The sequence below is a fragment of the Siphateles boraxobius genome, unplaced genomic scaffold, assembly GCF_051911475.1.
Source record: "Siphateles boraxobius isolate OS27281-9 unplaced genomic scaffold, OSU_SipBor_1 179, whole genome shotgun sequence".
Lineage (NCBI taxonomy): Eukaryota > Metazoa > Chordata > Actinopteri > Cypriniformes > Leuciscidae > Siphateles > Siphateles boraxobius.
This window is the reverse complement of record NW_027508787.1, coordinates 455,460-477,544: the sequence shown is the minus strand read 5'-3', so window position 1 is coordinate 477,544 and position 22,085 is coordinate 455,460. Positions and strand designations below refer to the sequence as shown.

Genomic DNA, 22,085 nt, shown 5'->3' with positions numbered 1-22,085 from the left:
CATTTCTTTGGTTAAGAGTGTCTGTCAAATGCATACATTTAAATTTAAATACGTTTAGAAACTTAGAAAAAATTGCATAACCATGAAATTGCGGGTCAAATTGACCTGAGAACATCAAAATCGTAACAAAATTTCAATTTCGGTACTTCAACAACTCAATTTTGTATTGTACTTTTGTCAAATTGACCTGCAACATGATACAAGGGTTTAGCAAAAATGTAAGACTTGATTTATGAGAATTTATCTTGGATTAACATTTTTTCCACCTATTTGCAAATAGCTTTTTCACTACAAAATTTTGTTGATTTTTTTGTTTGCCAAAAAAAATTTGCTCTTATAAAGGAAACGGTGCTTCTATTGTTATTCCCATCTTAAATTACAAGCTTGGTCTTTACATTAATATCAGCAGTCGGATGCATGTACGTGTCGGTTTCGGATCAATCGCTGATTGGAAACGATAAAACGTCATCTTGAGTGTGTGTGACGGGACTGAACCCAATCCATCTTCTGTCTCATTGATGAGTTATTGATTTTGTTAGTACCTCATCCATTGGACCTACAGTAGTCCATTTAAGAAGACAACAATATTTACCAGATACAGCAGGCCAAAAAGTAGCGAGGCACAAAAGTCGTTGCATTACACTGTATTTCTGTCTAGTTTTCCAGTGCAAATATCTAAATATTCTTAAATCAGGATACATTTACTGGAGAAGCCAAACGACTGAAGATATAAAGTATCATAATTAAGCAAATTTATGCTTAAAACAAGAACTACCATCTATACCAGTGGTTTCAGAAAATGATCTTTTACTTTGGTCTGAATCATTGGCTCGTTTTCTTCTTTTAAGCACAAGCTCATTTCATTTTCATACATTTGTGAGAAAACAAGTCATTGCTCCTCAAGTAAATTGTTTTGATTTTATTTTTTGCACTGTAATTATAAAATGTTAAACGCAAATCAAATATTAATACCATACCAAATGTCGCAAGAACTTTTCTCAACCAAAATGACTTGATTTTCAGTGTTCAGATATATGAACTGGATAACTTGACGGTATCAGATTACAGTAAAAACAGCTCTTGTTTCCAAGACAACCGCATTACATCACTTTATTATAGTCTTTTTTCTCTCAGTTTATCTCTGGATCTGATAATATTCCAGCTTCGTCTGCGACATCATTTCGCCATTTCTCGTTCCCGTCTCTTTATTTCTCTCTTCATCTCTTGTCCTCTCCTCCTCCTCCTCCTCTCATCCATCATTCCTCCCCTGATAATACAGACCATCGCTGTGCGTCACTCCTTCAGCGCTTCATTCCCTTCGTCTCTCGGCTCAGCCTCCATCCGGCAGCACAATGGACAGCACAGTTTCAGGTAAGAACCAGAATCAGAACCCAGAAAAGACACTATACAGAGAGTTTTGCATGAGATTGCATCGTCTGCTTTTTTTTGCCAGTGATGTTTTGCATGACATTGGTGTTAGTGAACATGTCTTTTGTCGGGCATGACGCTATTGGAGTCTGTAGTATCTAAGAGATCAGTAATATACGGATCATTTCTGTTTAAACGAGACTTATTATGTGCTGATGCTCAACACTGCAGATGTTGCGCAATAAAAACGGGTTCATTTGGAGGGTAGCGGCAGTGCAGCAAAAATGTGTCGTAATGTTGTAGATGAGACTGTCTAGATCACATTCAAACACAGACTGGAATCATTCATCCACTATATGTGACCCTGGACCACAAAACCAGTCTTAAGTTTTTGAAATTGAAATTTACTGTATATATCATCTAAATAAGCTTTCCAGTGATGTATGGTTTGTTAGGATAGGCCGAGATACAACTGTTTGAAAATCTGGAATATGATGCAAAAAATCTAAATATTGAAAAAACACAAACGAAGTCCTCGATTTTGCTCCATCCACTCACACAAAAATATATATTTTATATATTTACGGTAGGAAATTTACTAAATATCTTCATGGAACATGATCTTTACTTAAAATCTTAATGATTTTTTGGCATAAAGGAAAAATGGATAATTTTGACCCATACGATGTATTGTTGGCTATTGCCACAGATATACCCGTGCGACTCGTGACTGGTTTTGTGGTCTTGACTGGTCACATAGTCTGATCATCTTGTGTTGTCTTTGATGAGACCTTGTGAAGAATGCAACCACAGCGTGTGTGTTTTGGATCTGAAAGTCATATAAATAACAGCACGTTATATCATGTGATTCGTTCTTATGTCCGGCGGATGCTGGATTTGAGTTATCTTTGCTATCTCAGCTTTCTTACAAAGTCACCTCTCTTTTGAGCTCATGTGTGATAAATTAACACACACACACACACACACACACACACACACTCAAAACCGCTCAGCTTTAATGCACACGCCTCAAGAACTCGCTATAAACACTAACATTAAATCTGCATCTGATTGTTTTAAAAAACTTCTTAACGCATCTTTTTAGTCAAGCTTTTAATTTATTACTGTGTGTTTTTTTTATATTATGTATTTTATTTGTTTTGTTCTGTACATGCATGCGGTACCGCTTTGAGTTTGAGAAAGGCGCATCACTTAATAAAGTGTATTATTATTATTATTATTATTATTATTATTAAAGTTCTGCCCCTTTTGCATGCATGCACAGTTTTGGACTCTTGCTCGTAGTCAGTGTTGGTGATTTTTGATTCCTCAAATCAAGTCTTGTTGAGGATCTGTGTCACACATGATCATCATGACACACAGTTCACCTTCACACAAGCTCACACCGCGAATTATTTTGCTGACATGTGCTGTGGTGAACAAATCAATAATGCATGAAATTGAGGGTGCGGTCTGTGTGTTCATTCTTGATGTTCATGTTAACTAATGTAATTAAAGTCCCCCTGTAGTCAATCATTTTATCCCTTAAAACGAATATTTGATGACCAAAATGATGAATTTAAGTGTTAAAATATCGTGAATGTAACTCGACACCCTTGTCTCATTTAGTATACGCGGTTCTATGAATATGCAAATTAGCCCCGCCTCCACTCACTCACTCACTCACTCAGAGATCCACTGGTTGACGATCACACGTTGATCTGATTGGTTACAAGGTAGTTTGTGACGTCAGAAACACCAGCGATTTCAAACCGTGTTTTTGAGACTGTCTTTGGTTCACTGCAGTTTTAAGCAGAAAATACTCAGGAATGCTGTCGACTTATGAATTTACACCAGATTTGCCTTAAAGCATATTAAAAACACCACATAGACACATAAACAACATTAAAAGCTGGATTTTCACGACAGAGGGAGTTTAACCTCATTGAAGTGTTAATATTTTTTATGTTCCTTGTAAGAAATGTACTATCTATACGCTGTAACTATCTGTCCTAAATTGTATTCAAGGTTACAATTAGTCCTCGGATCATAGTATGTAATAGTAAAGGTGTCTGTTCTTTCCACACCACGTGCATATATATCACTGTTTTCTTTCTTTCTTTCTTTTCGCAGCCTACTCTGAGAAGCTGAGAGAGATGTCGGTGTTGTCTCTCATCTGCTCTTGTTTGTATTCCCAGCCTCATCCCAACACCTTCGGCCAGTTTGAAGGTGGGAGCTTCAACAGTCAATAACTGGAGGCTTTACAACAACAATATTTAACCCTCGGGTGATCTTCATGTGGCGGTCAAAAATGACCGGATTATTATTATTTTTTTCAATGTACTATATTTTATTTTGATGTTTTTTATTTAATATTTTGTATTTTTAGGGGATTTTATGGTACGTTATATTTTATTGTACGTTATATTTATACGTTATATTTACTCAGTAGTTATAATCCATTTATTCACGTTTTGAGCATAGACTTGAAAATTAAATTTCCAACTTAAACTGTTGTAAATCTTAAATGCTTTTAAAGCACAGAATTAAGTTTTATCTCTTTTTAAAGACAACACGTGGCAGATTATTGCTGAAGTGAAAAACTAAAGTAAAAAGTGAACTTAAAAAAAGTTACAGAATTTTATATTTATTGTTATGAAACCAAAAAAATTACTAGTTTTAATTTTGATATGAAATCTATATTTGCAAAAACCCGTTTTACTCTAAAGCTGCAAGAAAATCAAAGCCATAAATGTAAACGAGTTGTGTTCCAAATTTCAGCTTGAGATCTCAAAAAATTAGCTTTCTGTAAGATTTCAGATCAGATTTTGTTTGGCTGCAGTACCAAACACTTCCACTAGATGAAATTTGTCTCCCATTAATTTCCAATGTGCTCATTTTTGACAACGCGAGTCTGACTAGGACCATTTAACCTTTTTGAATTATGTCCGTCATTTTTTTGTGTCTTCACATAGCATGTGAACCAAACCCAAACCAAGTTTCGTACCATTCCGATGAAGTAAAAAAATGAATACAAAAATTCCCGAAGAGCACCAATAATCACACATTCATTGTCCTCTTCTTCCCTCCGCAGACATGGAAGTGAAGTCCCTGAATAAGCGAGCATCTGGCCAGGCGTTTGAGGTCATCCTGAAGAGTCCGACTGACCCGTCTCCTCCAGAGAGACCCCAGACCCTGGCGCTGCCGGCCCAGAAGAAGGAGCCTTCGCTGGGGGAACTGCAGAGGAGGCTGGAGGCCGCCGAGGAGAGACGCAGGGTAAGATCATGCCATTATTCATCTGTGGAGCTGAAAGCAAACGCTGCGTCCCAATTCGCCTACTTATACTACGCCCTAAAAGCATGGGCGTCTAACAGTTTGAATACAGATCATACGAATCATAATCATACATTTAAATAGAAATATCAAGTAGTAATTAATTAATGTGTATGAATCTTAGTTGATTATTGGCTATTAGAGCTGGTTTGGTTGCTGAGACGGAGACGCACAGAGACGACAATTGACGCGCTGTTTGATTTGTGACCGTGCTGTGCTTATTCCATTCATTCGAGTATCCTATCATATTGTACAAGGCTTAAATAATTTAAATATACATACAACAATATACAATATCATATCTTAGGACATGTGTATGATGCAGTAGCCTATTTGAGTTGATATTACTCTTGCCAAGCTCTGATTTCTGAGAGATGCACGCAGATTTGAGACGGATTTGCGGTCGTTTCATTTTTACTCTCACTCATTCACTTCACTCATTATTGCATAGAGATTTTAGAAAAGGTATTTGTCTTCGGTAATACCCCTAATCTACTCCAGTAAAAAAAAATCTGTAGGATGTCCCACCCAAATTGTTTTTGCTTCCGACGCCCCATGCCTAAAAGTATGTACTGTTTTTGAGAAGAAAAAGTACATGTTTAAAAAAAATGTATTTAACCTTTATTTAACCAGGAGAAAACCTCACTGAGATTAAAATATCTTTTACAGGAGTGTTCTTGCCAAGGATAGGTGGCCCAATTATTCAAACACATATACACACATATAACAATAAAACAATACAACACACAATAAAGTAGGATAAAAAGTACAACCTCAGAAGCAGTTGCAAATCATTCAATCTTTCTCTAGCGCTTGTATTGTGTTCTGAAATTGCTGAAAGACACCAAATGATTCAGCCTCAATGTCATCTATAGAGAGATCCATTCTGAAGGTGCAGCATAATTAAAAGCAGTTTTGCCTATATTAGTTCTGACTCGGGGTACATGCAGATTGTAAAAAAAACTGTGAGCGCAGTGAATAGTTACCTAATACTTTTTGCTTAAGCATACAACAAAGATAAGACGGAAAGACCCCCAAAATTGCTTTGTATATCAATAAGTACCAGTGCATTTTCCTTCGTACAGCAAGAGAAGACAAACAAACTCTATTACCTGTATATAATGCACAATGATGTGTGGAAAATGTGCAATTTGTGATAAATCTTAAGGCACCATGGTACACAGCATTTAGGGAGGCAAGAGTATAAGAAGGAGCATGCTGATACACTACATCCCCATAATCCAGAACTGGCAAGAAAGTCGCAGACACAAGCTTCTTCCTTGCATTAAGCGAAAAGCAAGACCTATTTCTAAAATAAACTTCTTCTTTAATTTTTGTTTCAAGTAATTAATGTGTGGAATAAATTTTAATGCGTCATCAATTATAATGCCCAGGTATTTATACTCTGACACTAATGTAACCGGTTTTCCTTGTAAAGGTCGAAGAACACTAGAACTATCTAAAGATTTTCTAGAATTGGAGAACCACATGAATTTTGTTTTCTCAACATTTAAGACCAACTTTAAAATAAAAAACCTTGACTGAATGGTATCAAATACTGATTGTAAATCTCTCAAAGCTTCTTGTTTTGAAGGAGCAGCGCAGTAGATGACAGTGTCATCTGCATAAAAATGAAATCTTGCTTTATCAATATTTACATCAAGACAGTTTATATATATAGTGAATAATAATGGCCCCAGTACAGATCCTTGGGGAACTCCCTTAGCCACTTTTTTTAAATCAGATTTGATACCTTGCACCTGCACACATTGGGTTCTTCCATTTAAATACGTCTTAAACCACGAGACCACCTTAACTGACAATCCAACACTTCTAAGTCTTTCTAACATTATGTCATGGTCCACAATGTCAAACACTTTAGATAAATCAATAAAAAGGCATGCACAGTGTTGTTTTTCATCTAAGGACCCAACAAGGTCATTTACAACTTTCAGGACAGGCGTTATACATGAATGTCAGTCACGTGACCTCTTACGTCATCCGCTTTTTTTCCAGTTGACTGCCGCCATCTTGAGTACCTGACAAGCATTAGCTATCTAGCTTGCTACGATTTAGAGCTTCATATGGATACAGTAAATGGCTACGAAAGACATTTCGCACCTAGATTACGATGAAAAGAAACGCTACTTTCAAACAATATCATCGTTAGGGTATGATCCTTACGCGATACCTGATGCATAGTAGCTACTTCCAGACTGACATTTGACAAGAAGATTTTCTCTCAATTTTCTCTGTTTGTTTCACTTTATACATAACCAACTTTGTTTATGTAAACCTTGTGTGTATTTGACTGTATTAGCGCAATAAGACTAGAAAGATAACTTGGTTCAGTAACAGGCGGTGTTGTTAGACAGGCTTAGTGCATGTGCGCTTCAGGTGTCTGCGCTCAGAAAAGCGCACGTTAGACCGCGCATCAACACGTGAATGACTTCTTTAACCGGCAAGGCTTTAAAGCACATGGAAATAATTAACTTTTGTGAACTGCAGTGTCCCTTCCTCTGCGTTAACATTTGATGTGAATATACGTTGCGTTGTAGCCTATGCTGAGACGGAGGCGCCAGAAATGCAACTGATATAATGCACGATACTAACGTTACGACATTTCTTCAAAAGCAGATCGTGGAGATATTTTAATCATCCACGATCATAAATCGTGATATCGCGCACCCCTAAGCTAGCTTTAGCTCATTAACAACAATATGTTTACATCCACTGACCACAGACAAAATGAACACTGCACAGAGAGTTTGCACACACAAACCACTGTTATAACATAAAAGCGAGCAGATACTGCGTGCATGGTCTGGCATGATATGACTGAATGCGCGCAAAGTTCGCTCCCTTTATAATTCCTAAAAAGCTGACATCAGTTCATCGCAATCTCACACATCTCTGTTATTATCAATGAAGCTGACAGCACAATAAATCTTTCATAATACATACACTTTGTTTGTTATAGTTAGAGGATTTGCCAGCATACAGAATTCAGCACTGAACAAAAAGTCAGTTTTGAGCCGTGAGGGGAGTCTATCTTAAATGCTTCTGATTGGCCATTGCGTTCAAGAAATCAACACACATGTCTGTGATTTGCTAAATCGCTCAACGCTGCAAACATTTTATAAAAAGAAACTCTGGCCTGTAAATCGTTTCTATTTTGTAATTTACAAAAATGTATTAGTTTTTATATGTTTTATTCATAGATAACGTTATTTCTAGTTTGCGGGAGTCCCGCGAATCGTTTTATTCTCCGCAACCCGCACACACAGAGTGAGTGCATTACCGCCCGCGCTCGCACTCAGCCATCAAATCTAGTCCCGCGCCGCACTCTTTTGCGTTGGGAGTGCACGTCTCTAGATCAAGGACCCGGCTAGTGACGGGAAATATTAGGTCGGGCCGGGTCAAGTTCAGGCTCGGGCAGATAATCTAAGCTCTAGTTCCTTTGCGACTGACGTATCGATCTTGCCGAATCAGGTACTCAAAATGGCGGAAGACAAGTTTTAGAAGTGAGTGACGTCAGTGAGGAGACGTTGGTGACATCATCTGATATTCATGTATAGTGCTGTGTTTTTTACGAAATCCCGATTGGTTGATAGTCAACAGTTTATACATCCGTAAATACTGTGTCAGTTGGTCACTGATAATTCTTTCCAAAAGTTTTGACAAAATACAAAGCTTTGAATTCGGTCTGTAATTATCTAATGAACTAGAGTCGCCCCCTTTCAACAAAGGAACCACGAGTGCAGACTTCCAGATCTGTGGAATTTTATTAGTTGTTAAAGAAAGATTGAACAAATGCGTCAATGGCGGTGAGATAATATCAGCCGCTATTTTTAAAAACAATGGTTCAATAAGATCAGGACCTGATGATTTGTTTGCATCTAGATCTTTTAGTACAGCGCAAACATCAGAAGGATTAATATGATTAAAAACAAACTCTGTTGTCCATAAATTATGCTCTGCATTAAGGAATTCAGAATTTACATTATAATTATTAATCTGAGACCCGGATCCAATAAAGTGACTATTAAAACAATTGAGCATTTGTAGTTTATAGGGCTGGGTACCGAGTTCGGTACTTTTTAGGTACCGACCGAATTGCCTCGATACTACCGAGTACCGAAACATGTCTTGTTTTTCGGTACCAAATTTCCGTACCTAAGTGGTTAATCTCGTCAACGTCAGTGAAACAATAAGCATGCAGCATAATTGGCTGTGGCGGAAAAACACTAGTTTACGCGGCTGCCCAGAGACGTGGCTCGTAACACTAGAGGCTGTAGTGTGTGTGTGTGTGTGTGTGTGTGTGTGTGTGTGTGTGTGTGTGTGTGTGTGTGTGTGTGTGTGTGTGTGTGTGTGTGTGTGTGAGTGAGTGTAAGCGTCCCAACCCAGATAGATAGAAAATATGTGGAAATGATCAAAAGTGTACCTATGTACCAGACTCGATGCCAGAAGCACGCGATCCAATATTTTCGACAACATAATTGCTGCCAAGACCGGCAACACGATAAATATGATAAGGCACTTAAAAGCGCACAGAATCCACTTTTCAAAGTTTATCCGTCTTCGACTGCAAGAACTGGAGCGCGTCACAAATGAGCCGAAACTCAGCGTATAGGATACTGGCCTCACGTCACAGACATGAGAAATAGTCCTATAGACGGTCAAAATATGTCTAATTTTAAACGAAACAATTAGAAATAAATAGTTTGATTACTTAATCCATATAGGCGCGCGCGCGTTCACTAGCCTACTGCAGGGGTGACGAGTCAGCATCGCAAATTCACAATAATCATCTTTGCAGCCAACACACTTAGTAAACACTTGTTCATTAATAAACAATTAAAATATCAACTTGCTATTGTTTCCCAACACATCCATAATCATTAGGCTACTTTTGCCAGTGCTTTTCGGCAAGCTTCATGTGTGCTGAGCGTGAGGCATATTTCCCGCCCCCAGTAACCTATATTTAATTCAATTCACATTTATTTGTAGACTATAGCATTTTTTACAATACATATCGTTTCAAAGCAGCTTTACAGCAAATGCATGTGTCTAAATTACAATTTAGAGTGATTTGTTATCAGAGGTGACTGTGTGTAATGCATTTCAATTAATTTTCATTCAGTTTCATTGTTAAACAATGCATTAAGTTAAGGCAGAAACAATGAAGTAAAGAATACATGTTGTTAAATGATTAGGAAACATGCAAAACTTTAACATTGGTGCTTTTTTACAGACTCAAAATATGAGTGTAAAAAAGTCAACAAACTGAAAAAATAAAAGTTTTTTTTTAGGTAATGTTATATTGTTAAAACTGGTTTCATAAAATTGGTTACGAAAAAAGTATCGTTCAGGAACAGGTATCGAAGTCAAGGTATCTGTATTGGTATCGAAAATTTTGTTACGATACCCAGCCCTTGTAGTTTATCTACTATTTTAGTGCAATCCTTTGTTATACAAGGGGGAAGACCTGAAACGAATCCATTACCAGTCAAAAGCTTCACACTTTTCCAAAACTTACTGGTATGTACTGAGGCTTTATCAAGAAAATACTCTGCTTTTGCCTTTCTGCTTGTAACTGTACATTTGTTGCGAAGCTGTTTAAAATACAACCAATCAGGATTTAAATTGGTTTGTCTGGCCCTAGCCCATGGAGCATCTCCCTCGTGAATAAGGTCAGACAATGTGGTTAAAGTTTCTGCTTGGGTAGTTTAGTATCTCTAGCTACCGCAACAACACAATGATCAGTAATATAATTTGCAAACACGGAAGCTAAAGAATTTTTATGAGGGGCATTTGTGAGAACAATATCCAATAATGTGGATTTTTCAGGGAATTTTAAATTAGGTCTGGTAGGTGAATCCACCAGTTGAAAAAGATTGTAAGTGTCGCAGAACGCTTTAAAATCATCAGATACCTGGTGCATCCAGTTCAAATTAAGATCACCCATTAATAACAATTCTTTATAATTCAAGGAAACCAGAGAATGCTTCAAAGAAGATAAAGCATCACTAGTATCTGATGGAGGTCTGTAACAACCAAGTATAGTGAGTTGACATGTCTTTGAAACAGACAAACTAAGAGCTAGAAGTTCATACTATTGATTCAGAGAGTAGCATGGTAGTCTCGTAGCATTCTTTAACGTAAATTGTAACCCCATCCCCCCCCACCCCTTTTTAATCTGTCAGCTCTAAAAACATTATAACCAGTAATACTGATCTCTTTATCTAAAATAGTTTTGTTAAGCCAAGATTCGGATAATACTACAACATCCGCATTTGTGTTTCTTGCCCAGATATGAACCATATCTAATTTAGGCAACAAACTACGGATGTTAATGTGGATAAAACCCAATCCTGACCTAGATTTTAGTTCAGTTGGGGTAGTAAAAGATGAGGCACGTGTATTATATGGCCCTGGGTTTGGCAGGACGTTCCCAGACATTAGTAACATAAGAACTATGAATCTCTTTCGTCTAGCTGTTTTGTTTACTACATAATTTCTTTTAGTGAGACCCAAACGGGAAGAATAATTAACACAGTAGTTTGCTTCCTTAGTTAAAGCACACCTAATCAAATCTGCATATATAAAAGTTAAAGGAAACAACATGAACTGATTTTGTTTAAAGGGAACAATGTTTGTAAACAGTCCACTGCGTGTCCAGCTGTCGACATGTACAAGTGGTGAATTGCACGCAGACGATGAGTCATAAACAGACCTACTGTCTCCGATGTAAACTTGACTAGGCAAACTGAAGAGTAGACCCGCTAGGAGCGTGCATGCACTTGATAAACGGCACATTGTCCTCAAGAGACCCCAGCCGTGGAACTCTGATGACCCCATAGAACGAGGCAATGCGTACTTAGAATTCTCCGCAACACAGATCCTCCGTCGGCAGACAACACTGCAAACTTGAGCCGCCAAACTGATGAAAATACCGCCACTCTAGGCAACCGCAAACAAGCCCTTGCAAAGAGACTCGAGGCGAAAAGTGGCGAGGCGCTGCCGCTGCTGAAGTTTAAATCCGTGCACACCTACAGCGAGACACAGATCTCCCCCGGACCAGGCCCAAGATCCGATGCTCGACCGTCACGAAGTCACACGACGCTGCTCACAAACAAGTCCACGCTGAAAGACCATGGAACAAGTTGAAGGAATTTCAGCGTTGAAATCGAGTTCATGTATATTGATAATGATCGATAAAACTAGATTTCAAGCAACTAGAGTCCAACTAGGGTAAAATAATAAAACCACACAACAGCACACGAACACCATTTGACTAGAGAGCCGCCATCTTGGATAGATTAATCATTGATACATACTTTTGAGCGTGAAGCAGAAGAGTATGCAAGCTTTGGGTGTAGCGGATGTCCAAATATGGCCTAAGTTACCGTTGACGAAGCGGAACTAATTATGACGGAACTGTTTTACCGGGAGTCATAAATAGACACACAATCGCACACTGCATAATGCGGTTTCACTCGCTAACGCAACTAGCACACAAGCGAAGTTAGAAGAGAGTGAAACTTAAATGGAAGAGTTGTTGATGTTTCCTTTGAATCCTTCCTTCTGTAAGCAGTTAATGAGTTCATTGGTGGTCATCTTCCTTTCCTATTTGCAATGAGTTCTTACTCTTTATTGAAGGATGTATACTTGTTCCTATATCTTGACATACACTCTCTCTATCATCCCTAGATGTATTTACATTTGTGAATTTGGCAGACGCTTTTATCCAAAGCGACTTGCATTGCATTTCAAGGTACACATTAACATTCTTTTATACTTCAGGCCGTTGAATTATTAGAAAAATAATGCACACCGAGGTGTAACGGCCACTCCGCTTCGCGTAGTGACCGCATTACCACCTCGGGTGTGCATTATTTTTCTAATAATTCAACGAGCTGTCGTCAATTATTCCTTACATCAGTTCTTGCTTTCCCTGGGAATCGAACCCATGACCTTGGCGTTGCAAGCGCCAACGCTCTACGGTTTGAGCTACAGGAAAGATGCCTCACTTAAATGAAATCGAAACAAAAACAGTGAAACTAAAAAGCAAAACGTGGTGTTGTTTGACATCTTCATATTAGACATCCGTACCAATTGTGAATGAGGAATCACTGAAAAAGTTCAGTGAAATCAAGAACTTAGCGACGAGCGGTGTGTATTGACTTCTTTCTGCGGTTAAAACAACATTCCTTCTGATGTTCATTCATGTTTATTTGATGCTATAAATCAGCGGTTTTCAATAGGTGAGGCGCACCTCCCCTGGGGGGCGCCAAAGAGCCACAGGGGAGGCGCGACACGCGAAGAAAAAATAATTGTGTATGCAGCTCTATTAATATCGCAGGGCTTAAAGTATTCCAGCAACGCATGCGATACATTTTTGTATATTATCATGCTCTTATTCACGCAAATGCTTTTAAACCATTCATTCGCGACAAGACGAAAAGAGAACGCGCTGTCAGTAAATGTCCTCCTGACACTCACACAGACACACACACACACACACACACACAGAATGTCGCGCACCAGTATAGAGTTCTCTTTCGCGCTTGAACACATTTATGCCAAAATGTCCGTTTTGTCGAGTATCCTCACAAGAACAGTCTTAAATTAGTTAAATAAAATCTTAAATAGAAGTAAAGAGTAGTGAGAGAATGAGATGCGGCAGATCTTAAAGTGACAGCGGCACTCATTCTCTATGTCCGTAAAGTTAACCGAAGAACAAAGGGAACAGAGAAAATTACTCACTGCTCTTGACTAAAGAATGATAGTTGCTTTAATAAGGATTAGTCTATATTTAATTAATAATTTATGCAGTGCGAACTGTTTTATAACTTTATTCAATTTCTGTATATTTCATACCTGTTAGACAGGAAAGGTTCAGGTAAACATGACATTTATTATGGGTTTAAGTGAGGATTGTTTTAGGTTAACTTAAATTAAAAGTTGTTATATTTTTTGAAGCCTAATAAATGTTTAAAATTTTGGGGAAAATAATTTTCATGGAGACATCAGTACCTATATTAGTATCAGTGATACTGGCCTTTATTCATAAAAAGATGCCATAAAAAATTCGGACTCAGGACTTTAGCCCCTGATATCGGTAATTGTGTGTAAAGCGTGTATTAGCTTTAAAATGCATCGTTTCCTTGTCCCAAGTCAGCATTAAGGGATGAGACAGGACCCATCAAAAAACGTAGGAAATATGATCCTGAGTAGTCGGGGTCCGAGGCTGCACCTCTGCCGCAGTGTGTGTGTGTGTGTGTGTGTGTGTGTGTGTGTGTGTGTGTGTGTGTGTGTGTGTGTGTGTGTGTGTGTGTGTGTGTGTGTGTGTGTGTGTGATCTGCAAGGAGGTGCTAGCGCATTATAGCATGAGACCATGCAAACTTCGGTGTCACATTGAAACTAAGCACACAAATTTAGTGAACAAGCCAGTTGAATTTTTTTGAGTGTAAGCGTGATGATTTGCAGTCACAAAAAAGCATAATACAGTTTTTTGGCACTATTAACATGAGGCGACAGAAGCATCTTATCGTGTCACGTATAGCGAAGGCAGGCAAACCCAATAACATCGGCGAAACATTGCTACTCGTTGCATTACACATGTTAAGCATGTTTTGTTGACTTGTGGTAAGGCTTACTGATGTTCAGTGATTTTAAAAGTAGCCTCAATTAGGCCTGCATAAAGTTGGAAATGATTTGCTGTTGCAAAGAATAGTTTATGAATGCACTTTTAAAAACGTTATGGAAATAAAATGTCTTCAAATACAATATTAAAAAATATTTACATTTTATCAGTTTTTATTGAAACTCACCATTGCCTGCCTGGAACACACAAAAGATGGCATTTACTGCAGAGGCGTGTGTGGGTTGTGGCAGGCAGGATTTGGGGGAAGGGGGGGCTCGGCTGTCCTAACCCACTGTAAGGGGAGGCATGGTAACCCATACTTAAATTCCAAGTATTCACCTCTGCATTCAACCCATCCAAGTAAGTGCACACACATTAGGAGCAGAGTAGTGAGTAGTGAATACACACACACACACACACTGCAAACGTGGATACACACACCCGGAGCAGCGGGCAGCCTTGAGTGGCGCCCGGGGAGCGATTGGGGGTTTGGTGCCTTGCTCAAGGACACCTCAGTCATATTCCTGCCAGTCCTGGAATCGAACCAGCAACCTTTGGGTCACCAGTCCAACTCTGTTACCATTAGGCCATGACTGCCCCCTAAAGAGCCACGAAACGGTATTTATTGTTTAAATTTCTTTAAAAAATATCCAAATTTGAAAGTTAAGACTTTGTTTCATATCAAAAGTGACCTGCTTTGTCCTGTCAGTCAGCGCATTGTGTCCCTTTTTGCTTTGCGATGTATTTTTCATCGAGTGAGAACATGTCCTTGAAGCTTGTCACACATAGCAACAGTAACTAAAGGGGACGGGTCTTTGCAAACGGTCAGTTGCGTCTTTAACGGATTCTGTCGCTTAGTAACATGCAACCTGTCACTGTTCAAACTGCACTGTCAATCATCTGGTTAAAATCCTCCACATTCAATCAAATTTAATTTCATACCATTTCTGAGAAAAATGTGAGAGAAATTATGTCTTTGATTCGGAGAACTCTCCTCTTGTTTACATAATGATGCATTTAATAAAAGTTAATGACCAAACACATCGTTATAAAAGTTCACAATGCTGTTTTAGATTAAATATAATGTGGATAACATTCAATAAATATATCTTTGTCAGATTAGATTATTATTAAACACTTGACCCTTTTTCTTAACTGCTCTGCTTAACTGTCGGTCACGCTTATCCGTCGTGTTTGTAGTTTTTTAAAACTTTTTATTCGTGTTTGTAGTTCTAACCGAATCCTCGTCCACAGGGAAATGTGGGCAATATTAGCCGTTAGCTTAGCACGGATCTACACTTCGGATTCTAACTGGAAAAAGTAGACCATCCGGGTATCTTTGGAATACTCATTTCAACATACTACAATTTGGGACACACTAATTCTAATTTCGAATACTATTTAGGACGGATAGTGAGCGAATTGGGACGCAGCAAGTTTACACTACCAAGATTGCACCATGTTTTTTGGACACTTACTTGTTCTAGTAGAGTTAATCAACGGGATGTTTCATGAGCAACACATCCAGCTGTTTAGAATAACATTGAATTATTTAGTAGATGCATTTTTCCATTGGGACGCATTAATGAAAAGCACGAGCACATGGGTAACTGAGAATCTTCACACTCTCAGGCCATGTCCACACTGAAATTGAAAATTCATATTTTTCTCTTCGTTTTGACCTTTCGTACACACTGAGACGATGTTTTTAGCAATGAAAACTAAGCTATTTGAAAATGCTCTATAAAGTGGATAGATTTGAAAATGCTGTTTTCGCGTTGTATATGGACTGTGAAAACGAAGGTATTTAAAAACGATGATATAAGTTTAGTCATGTGACACATATTGAACCCATAGATATTCATGTTTATACCGGTATTGTGCCTGTTATGTGCCATTCACTTTCATATGTTACTTTGCACACTCTTCATATCACAGTCCTGCACAGATGACAATTTTCGAAAAGAAGTTGCGTTTAGACCAAACATGCCAGAATAATTGTGTGATAACTGGATCAAGTCTTGTTCTGTCTGTATCATCTCAGTGAGCTTTTGTTAGGGTTTACGCATGCGCAGTAAAGGTGAATTTTGCGTTTTTTGGAAAATGCGTGAAAATGCTAGTGTTGACAGAGATCGTTTTGAAGCAAAAATCTATCCGAATTAATGAAGATGTAGTCTAAAAATAAAAGTTCTTTATCGGCATCTATGATTGAATGATAAACATCCCAGCTATCAGGGAACGTTCTACAGAACATTCAGAGAACATTTACTTAAAGTGCCCCTCTAGTCAATCATTTTATCCCTTAAAACTCATCTTTGATTTTTTCCTTGGAAAAACATTTATTCATGCCTTAAAATATCTTGAATGTAACACGACACCCGTGCTTCATTTAGTATACGCGGTTCTATGAATATGCAAATTAGCCCCGCCTCCACTCACTCACTCACTCAGAGATCCACTGGTTGACGATCACACGTTGATCTGATTGGTTACAAGGTAGTTTGTGACGTCAGAAACACCAGCGATTTCAAAGCGTGTTTTTGAGACTGTCTTTGGTTCACTGCAGTTTTAAGCAGAAAATACTCAGCAATGCTGTCGACTTATGAATTTACACATGGTTTGTCTTAAAGAACATTAAAAACTTGATTTTCACCAAAGGGCTTTAATGAGAACATTACCTACACGTTCTTAAAACAGATTTTTTTATCCTGACCTTTACATCCATGGAACCTCACATGGTCTTTATATTGAATAGATATGAATATGGTAATCAATTAGTTGCCATCTGATAACCAACACAGTCCTCTTTTGTACGTCTCCAACGCTGCTGAGATGTTTTTCCCACATTTTGGCCTCTTTTTAAATGTCAGAGAAGCTTGTCCTCACTGTCTCACATTAGCCGTGTCTTCTACTCTTTCTTCACTTCTTTGTGTAGTCCCAAGAGAAGCAGGTCCTGAAGCAGTTGGCAGAGAAACGGGAGCGTGAGAAGGAGGTGCTCAACAAGGCCCAGGAGGTCAACAACAACTACAGCAAGATAACCGAGGAGAAACTCAACCACAAAATGGCGCTGATCAAAGAAAACCGCATGGCCCGTCTCAATGCTCTTAAGCAGCGTCTGAGAGAGAAGGTGACACATGAAATAGTCTTTCTGTCTTAATCCATATTCCTGGTCTTACTGTATGTTATTCGATAGAAAATGTGTGTAGATGCTCTGGAGGTCCCGTGTTTTGTGATGGGAGTAGATCCATAAAATCCAATGCAAACTCAATTTATTTTACATTTACACATTTGGCAGACACTTTTATCCAAAGTTACTTGCATTGCATTCAAGGTATACATCTTGTTAGATCATGCATTCCCTGAGAATCGAACCAATTCTTGCTGTTGCTAGCGCCATGCTCTATTGTTTAATTGTAAAAAAGGCATCTAGTGTTGTCAAAAATAAAGATTTTTTGGATACATATCGAAATATCTGAAACTCTTTCACAGATTACACAATAGCAGCTGCGCATCCCTTTACTCATTTGGTTCATTTGCTCCAAATGAATATTGTTGGTAATACAGGGCTTGAATTTCGGCATGGGATTGCGCATATTGAGCATAATTTACTCATTTCAACAGATTTTGTGCTCAAACTCAAAATGCAGCACATAAAGACAAGTATATTGGCTTGGTTATATAAAAAATATGTCAAGCTCTGGATCCAACAGAAAAATAAAGTCTAGAAAAAATGAGCTGATACAATTTTATCTTGACTGTTAGGAAATAATGAACTGAATGAACTATGGGCTTGAGTTTCACCACATTTCCTATTGCATGTTGTTTTCCTGGAGTAACAGGTTTACAAATGTGCTTTACTGTCAATAAAAAAGAGAATTAAAGGGTCAGTTTACCCAAGAATGAAAATTATGTCAGTAATTCCTCACCGAAGATGACTTTCGTTCATCTTCGGAACACAAATTAAGATGTTTTTGATTAAATCTGAGAGCTGTCTCACTCTTCCATAGGCTTCTGTGTAATTGAAACTGATTGGCCCAGAAAGTTAGTAAAGACATCGTTAAAATAGTCCAAGTGACTACAGTGGCTCAACCAACGCAAAAAAAAAAAACTAAAATCAGAAAGTCAGCTCACTATTGGCCGACGCTGGTCATGTGTGTGATGCTGGCCAATAGTGAGCCTACGTTCTGACGTACAACCCAGAAGCGCTGCGCTGTAACACTACGTGAACTCACTCAAAGGCCCACACAGAAGAAAATGAATAATTGAATAAAGTCGTTATTTCTGCGCACAAAAAGTATTCTCGCCGCTTGATAAACTTATGCTTGAGCCACTGTAGTCACTTGGACTATTTTAACGATGTCTTTACTAACTTTCTGGGCCGGTAAGTTTCAATTACATAGAAGCCTATGGAGGAGTGATCCAGCTCTCAGATTTCATCCAAAATATCTTTGTGTATAATACAATTTAATACAATATAATATAATTTGTGTTCCGAAGATGAACGAAAGTCCTACGGGGTTGGAATAACATGAGGGTAGTTACTGACAGAATTTTCTTTTTAGGGTGAACTATCCCTTTAAGTTTCCTCCCTGGTTACTGCAAAACAGTGATTATTTATAGAACATTGATCATGCTCTCTCTCTCTCTATTGTCAGGAGATTCATGCTGCAGAAGTCCGTAAGAATAAGGAACTTCACACTGAACTCTCTGGCTAAGGACACTGTTTGACGCCAGAGCCACGAGGCATCCAGTCATGACGGCATTTGGAGGAAATGTCATTCTTTGGCCACACTGTCTAAAGAGGTCAAATCAGACTCACTTAATCAGTTTTCCTTATCAATAAATGTCTGAGCATATAACCACATCTCACATACACCGCGTGGACACAAGTATGTGAGCACCCAAACTTTATACATGTACTACATGCTTGTTGAATGTTTAATTTCAGAACCCTGGGCAATAATATAATGGAGTATTTTTTGGAGTTCATCCCAAAGATATTCAGGGCTAGACTTTGAGCAGCCAGACAAGTTTTTCCACATTTTTTGATGATCCTTGTGTATTTTTAAGACGTGTACCTGGACCAACATGTCCTGTCATATCTCTATCCCTAAACCCAAACGTCACTAAAAAATGTGGCTCAAATCAGAGTGAAATTATAAGCTGATGATAATGTTGTTGAGCCAAACCCTAAACAAATCATTTGACCTATTCCTAAAATCTGATTGGCTGATCATGATCCAGGAACATGCACTACTTGGCAAAATAAGACATGCATCCTCCAAAACTATTGAACATTTCCAGAATGTCACTGTAGATTTAAGATTTAAAAATATTAGACTAGCCAAACACATTTATTATAATGGGGTGCCCACATACTTTTGGCCATGAAGCTCATCTGCCTGCTGGGAAAAAACATCTTAGACCAGCTTAAATTCCAAGATTAATTTGTTTTCGATTGCCATTAGTGGTGTGTTCAAGCTTATTATAAGTGAGTAGATGAGCTTAAACCAGCATGAAAGTGTTCAAACATACCTTATGACACCAGCAAATAGTATGATCTGGTCATTTATTCTGGTCTAAATTGTAATTCAGCAGGGCTGAATCTCACAAAACCAAAAAACATGACTCTGTATCCACATTTACACTGCACTTTATAGGATATGATTCATTCACGTTGGTAGTTTAGGTGCATTTCAAAGGTCACTGATTTGTTGGTTTGTTTTTCAGTGACCAGAAAGAGAAATGTCTAAGCTATATGCTGCTAACTGATTACTGAAAACCATTTAACATAAGATTAAAGCATAACATGTTCGTAATGAGCAGTCTTTGTCATTTTTGCAACAAAAGGAAACTAAAAATGCACCCAACAGATGATGTATGATGGCAACTCATCAAGCTTTCCTAGATTATCCTTATTTGTTGATGTTTATGTAATTTATTTCTGACATCCTTTGACCTGCATTTTACATTTACATAATACAAGCATGCATTTGCTGTTATTATTTTTTACTAACGGTTAGCAATTTAATGTCTCCTGGGTATCGGTGAAGTTTCTCTTGCGGGTTTTTTTAGTTGTCTGACAAGTTTATGATCAGGTTTTGTAAATGGAAATTTCTGACGCAGTAGTTTCTATATCATTAGGACTTATATTGCTGCTGATAAGACTCATGATATGCTCGTAATTGCTGCTAAAGCAATAATCAAAGCTCAGTAAAATAATGGTGTGTTTGCATGCGTGTTTTCATGTGTCTATGAAAACACTGGTCAAAGTATAATGCAAATTACTGAAACTGAAGCTGTTTTGTTTGCTTAGATCCTACTTCCTTTTTTTTTTTTTGCTATATTAGTGCACACTGCAGCAGGCCTAGAAAATATATTACTGTGTGTGTACCTACGTAACTATATTTTGGGGACAAATTTGTACCCAGAAGAGACCAAAATCTCCAAAAAAACTCCATTTAGGTAAATCTGGTATAAAAATAAAGTAATTAAAGGTTGTTATTTTTTTATGTAAAAATGCAGAAAGTTTTGAGTGATGGGTAGGTTTAGGATTAGCGTAAGTGTAATGGGAGATAATATAGAGTTTGTACAGTATAAAAACCATCATGTCTATGGAATGTCTCCATTTAGATAGCTAAGTAAACGTGAGTGTTTGTGTGTGTGTGTGTGTGTGTGTGTGTGTGTGTGTGTGTGTGTGTGTGTGTGTGTGTGTGTGTGTGTGTGTGTGTGTGTGTGTGTGTGTGTGTGTGTGTGTGTGTGTGTCCTGGTTTCTAGTGAGGCAGGTAGATCTGAAAACACATTTAAAAGTAAATACAACTATGCCATTCCTGCGCCATTAATCAGTGGCATGAATCATATGGGTTAATTAGACACGTAGCACATGAACCTGTTTTGGTTCATTTACATAACCTTATATAATATGGCATTTAAAAGGGAGTGGTTAGGTCAGGTGGTAGATACATAAATATTAACACTCCAAATGCATATGATGTCAGTCTTCAAGGGACAATTAAAGCAGTTTCAATCAGCTGTTTTGTGTAATATTCTAGTCTGTAACTGTTTAAATATGACCTGTAGTCATCTCAGGCATGTTCAGTTTTCACAGATGTAAACATGTTTTCATAAGCAATTCTCACTACCACAGATCAAAGTTTGTAGTGTTTTAGTTTCAATTCCAACCAAATTTATCAGCCAAGATAGTTTCCTCCATGTGAGTATTTTTTCTAAATTTGACATTTGAAACCTTATTTCAATTCGATCTTAACAACTTCAGCTCTAATTGGTTCTAAAAAATTATATTTAGCTTTGCATTTAAAGTGTTCCCCACATCACACGCTCATATTTAATGAGAGTGTGTGTATATAATCCTTATTTTCTTTCATCAATGGGTCCTTGTTATAGGAAACATTTTAAATACGGGAAAAAGAAGGGTCAGTATTATTAGATAATTTCCATTCTGAAACATGTTGTGAAAAAAATAAGCTTGTGCTATGTGGAAAACATGTCTAACTTGAGCTTACTTCATGGTTTAAAAATGCACATTACACACAAACATTATTTTAAAATCTTTTTTAACAGCAAAAAAAACAACATTTATAATATCTACATCAATTTTATACCCATTACTGACACTGAGAATTGTTTGTTTGTGATTCTGTTAAGCTGATGCTTCCTGTTGTTTTCATCAGTAGTGAAACTGAAAGCTAAAGCTGCATTTGCACTGCTCAGTACA

General features: G+C 37.8%; 2 protein-coding genes across 2 annotated transcripts in view; both read left to right on the top strand.

Moving 5' to 3' along the window:
• The window catches only part of LOC143740638 (ADP-ribosylation factor-related protein 1), a 93,556-nt gene that overhangs the window by 7,971 nt on the left and 63,500 nt on the right, over positions 1 to 22,085 (top strand). The gene's annotated exons all lie outside the window — the stretch shown is intronic.
• Positions 149 to 20,169, top strand: LOC143740639 (stathmin-3-like). The gene is made up of 5 exons (XM_077232638.1): positions 149 to 1,371; positions 3,502 to 3,597; positions 4,463 to 4,644; positions 17,286 to 17,477; positions 19,006 to 20,169. The coding sequence occupies exons 1-5, from the start codon at positions 1,353 to 1,355 to the stop codon at positions 19,063 to 19,065; spliced, it is 549 nt and encodes a 182-aa protein (XP_077088753.1). The 5' UTR covers positions 149 to 1,352; the 3' UTR covers positions 19,066 to 20,169.

Bases quoted from the DNA above. Each gene is read 5' to 3' on its own strand.
- LOC143740639 (XM_077232638.1), top strand. The intron at 3,598-4,462 runs GTGGGAGCTTCA...TTCCCTCCGCAG, and splicing joins CACCTTCGGCCAGTTTGAAG to ACATGGAAGTGAAGTCCCTG. The intron at 4,645-17,285 runs GTAAGATCATGC...TTCTTTGTGTAG, and splicing joins CCGCCGAGGAGAGACGCAGG to TCCCAAGAGAAGCAGGTCCT.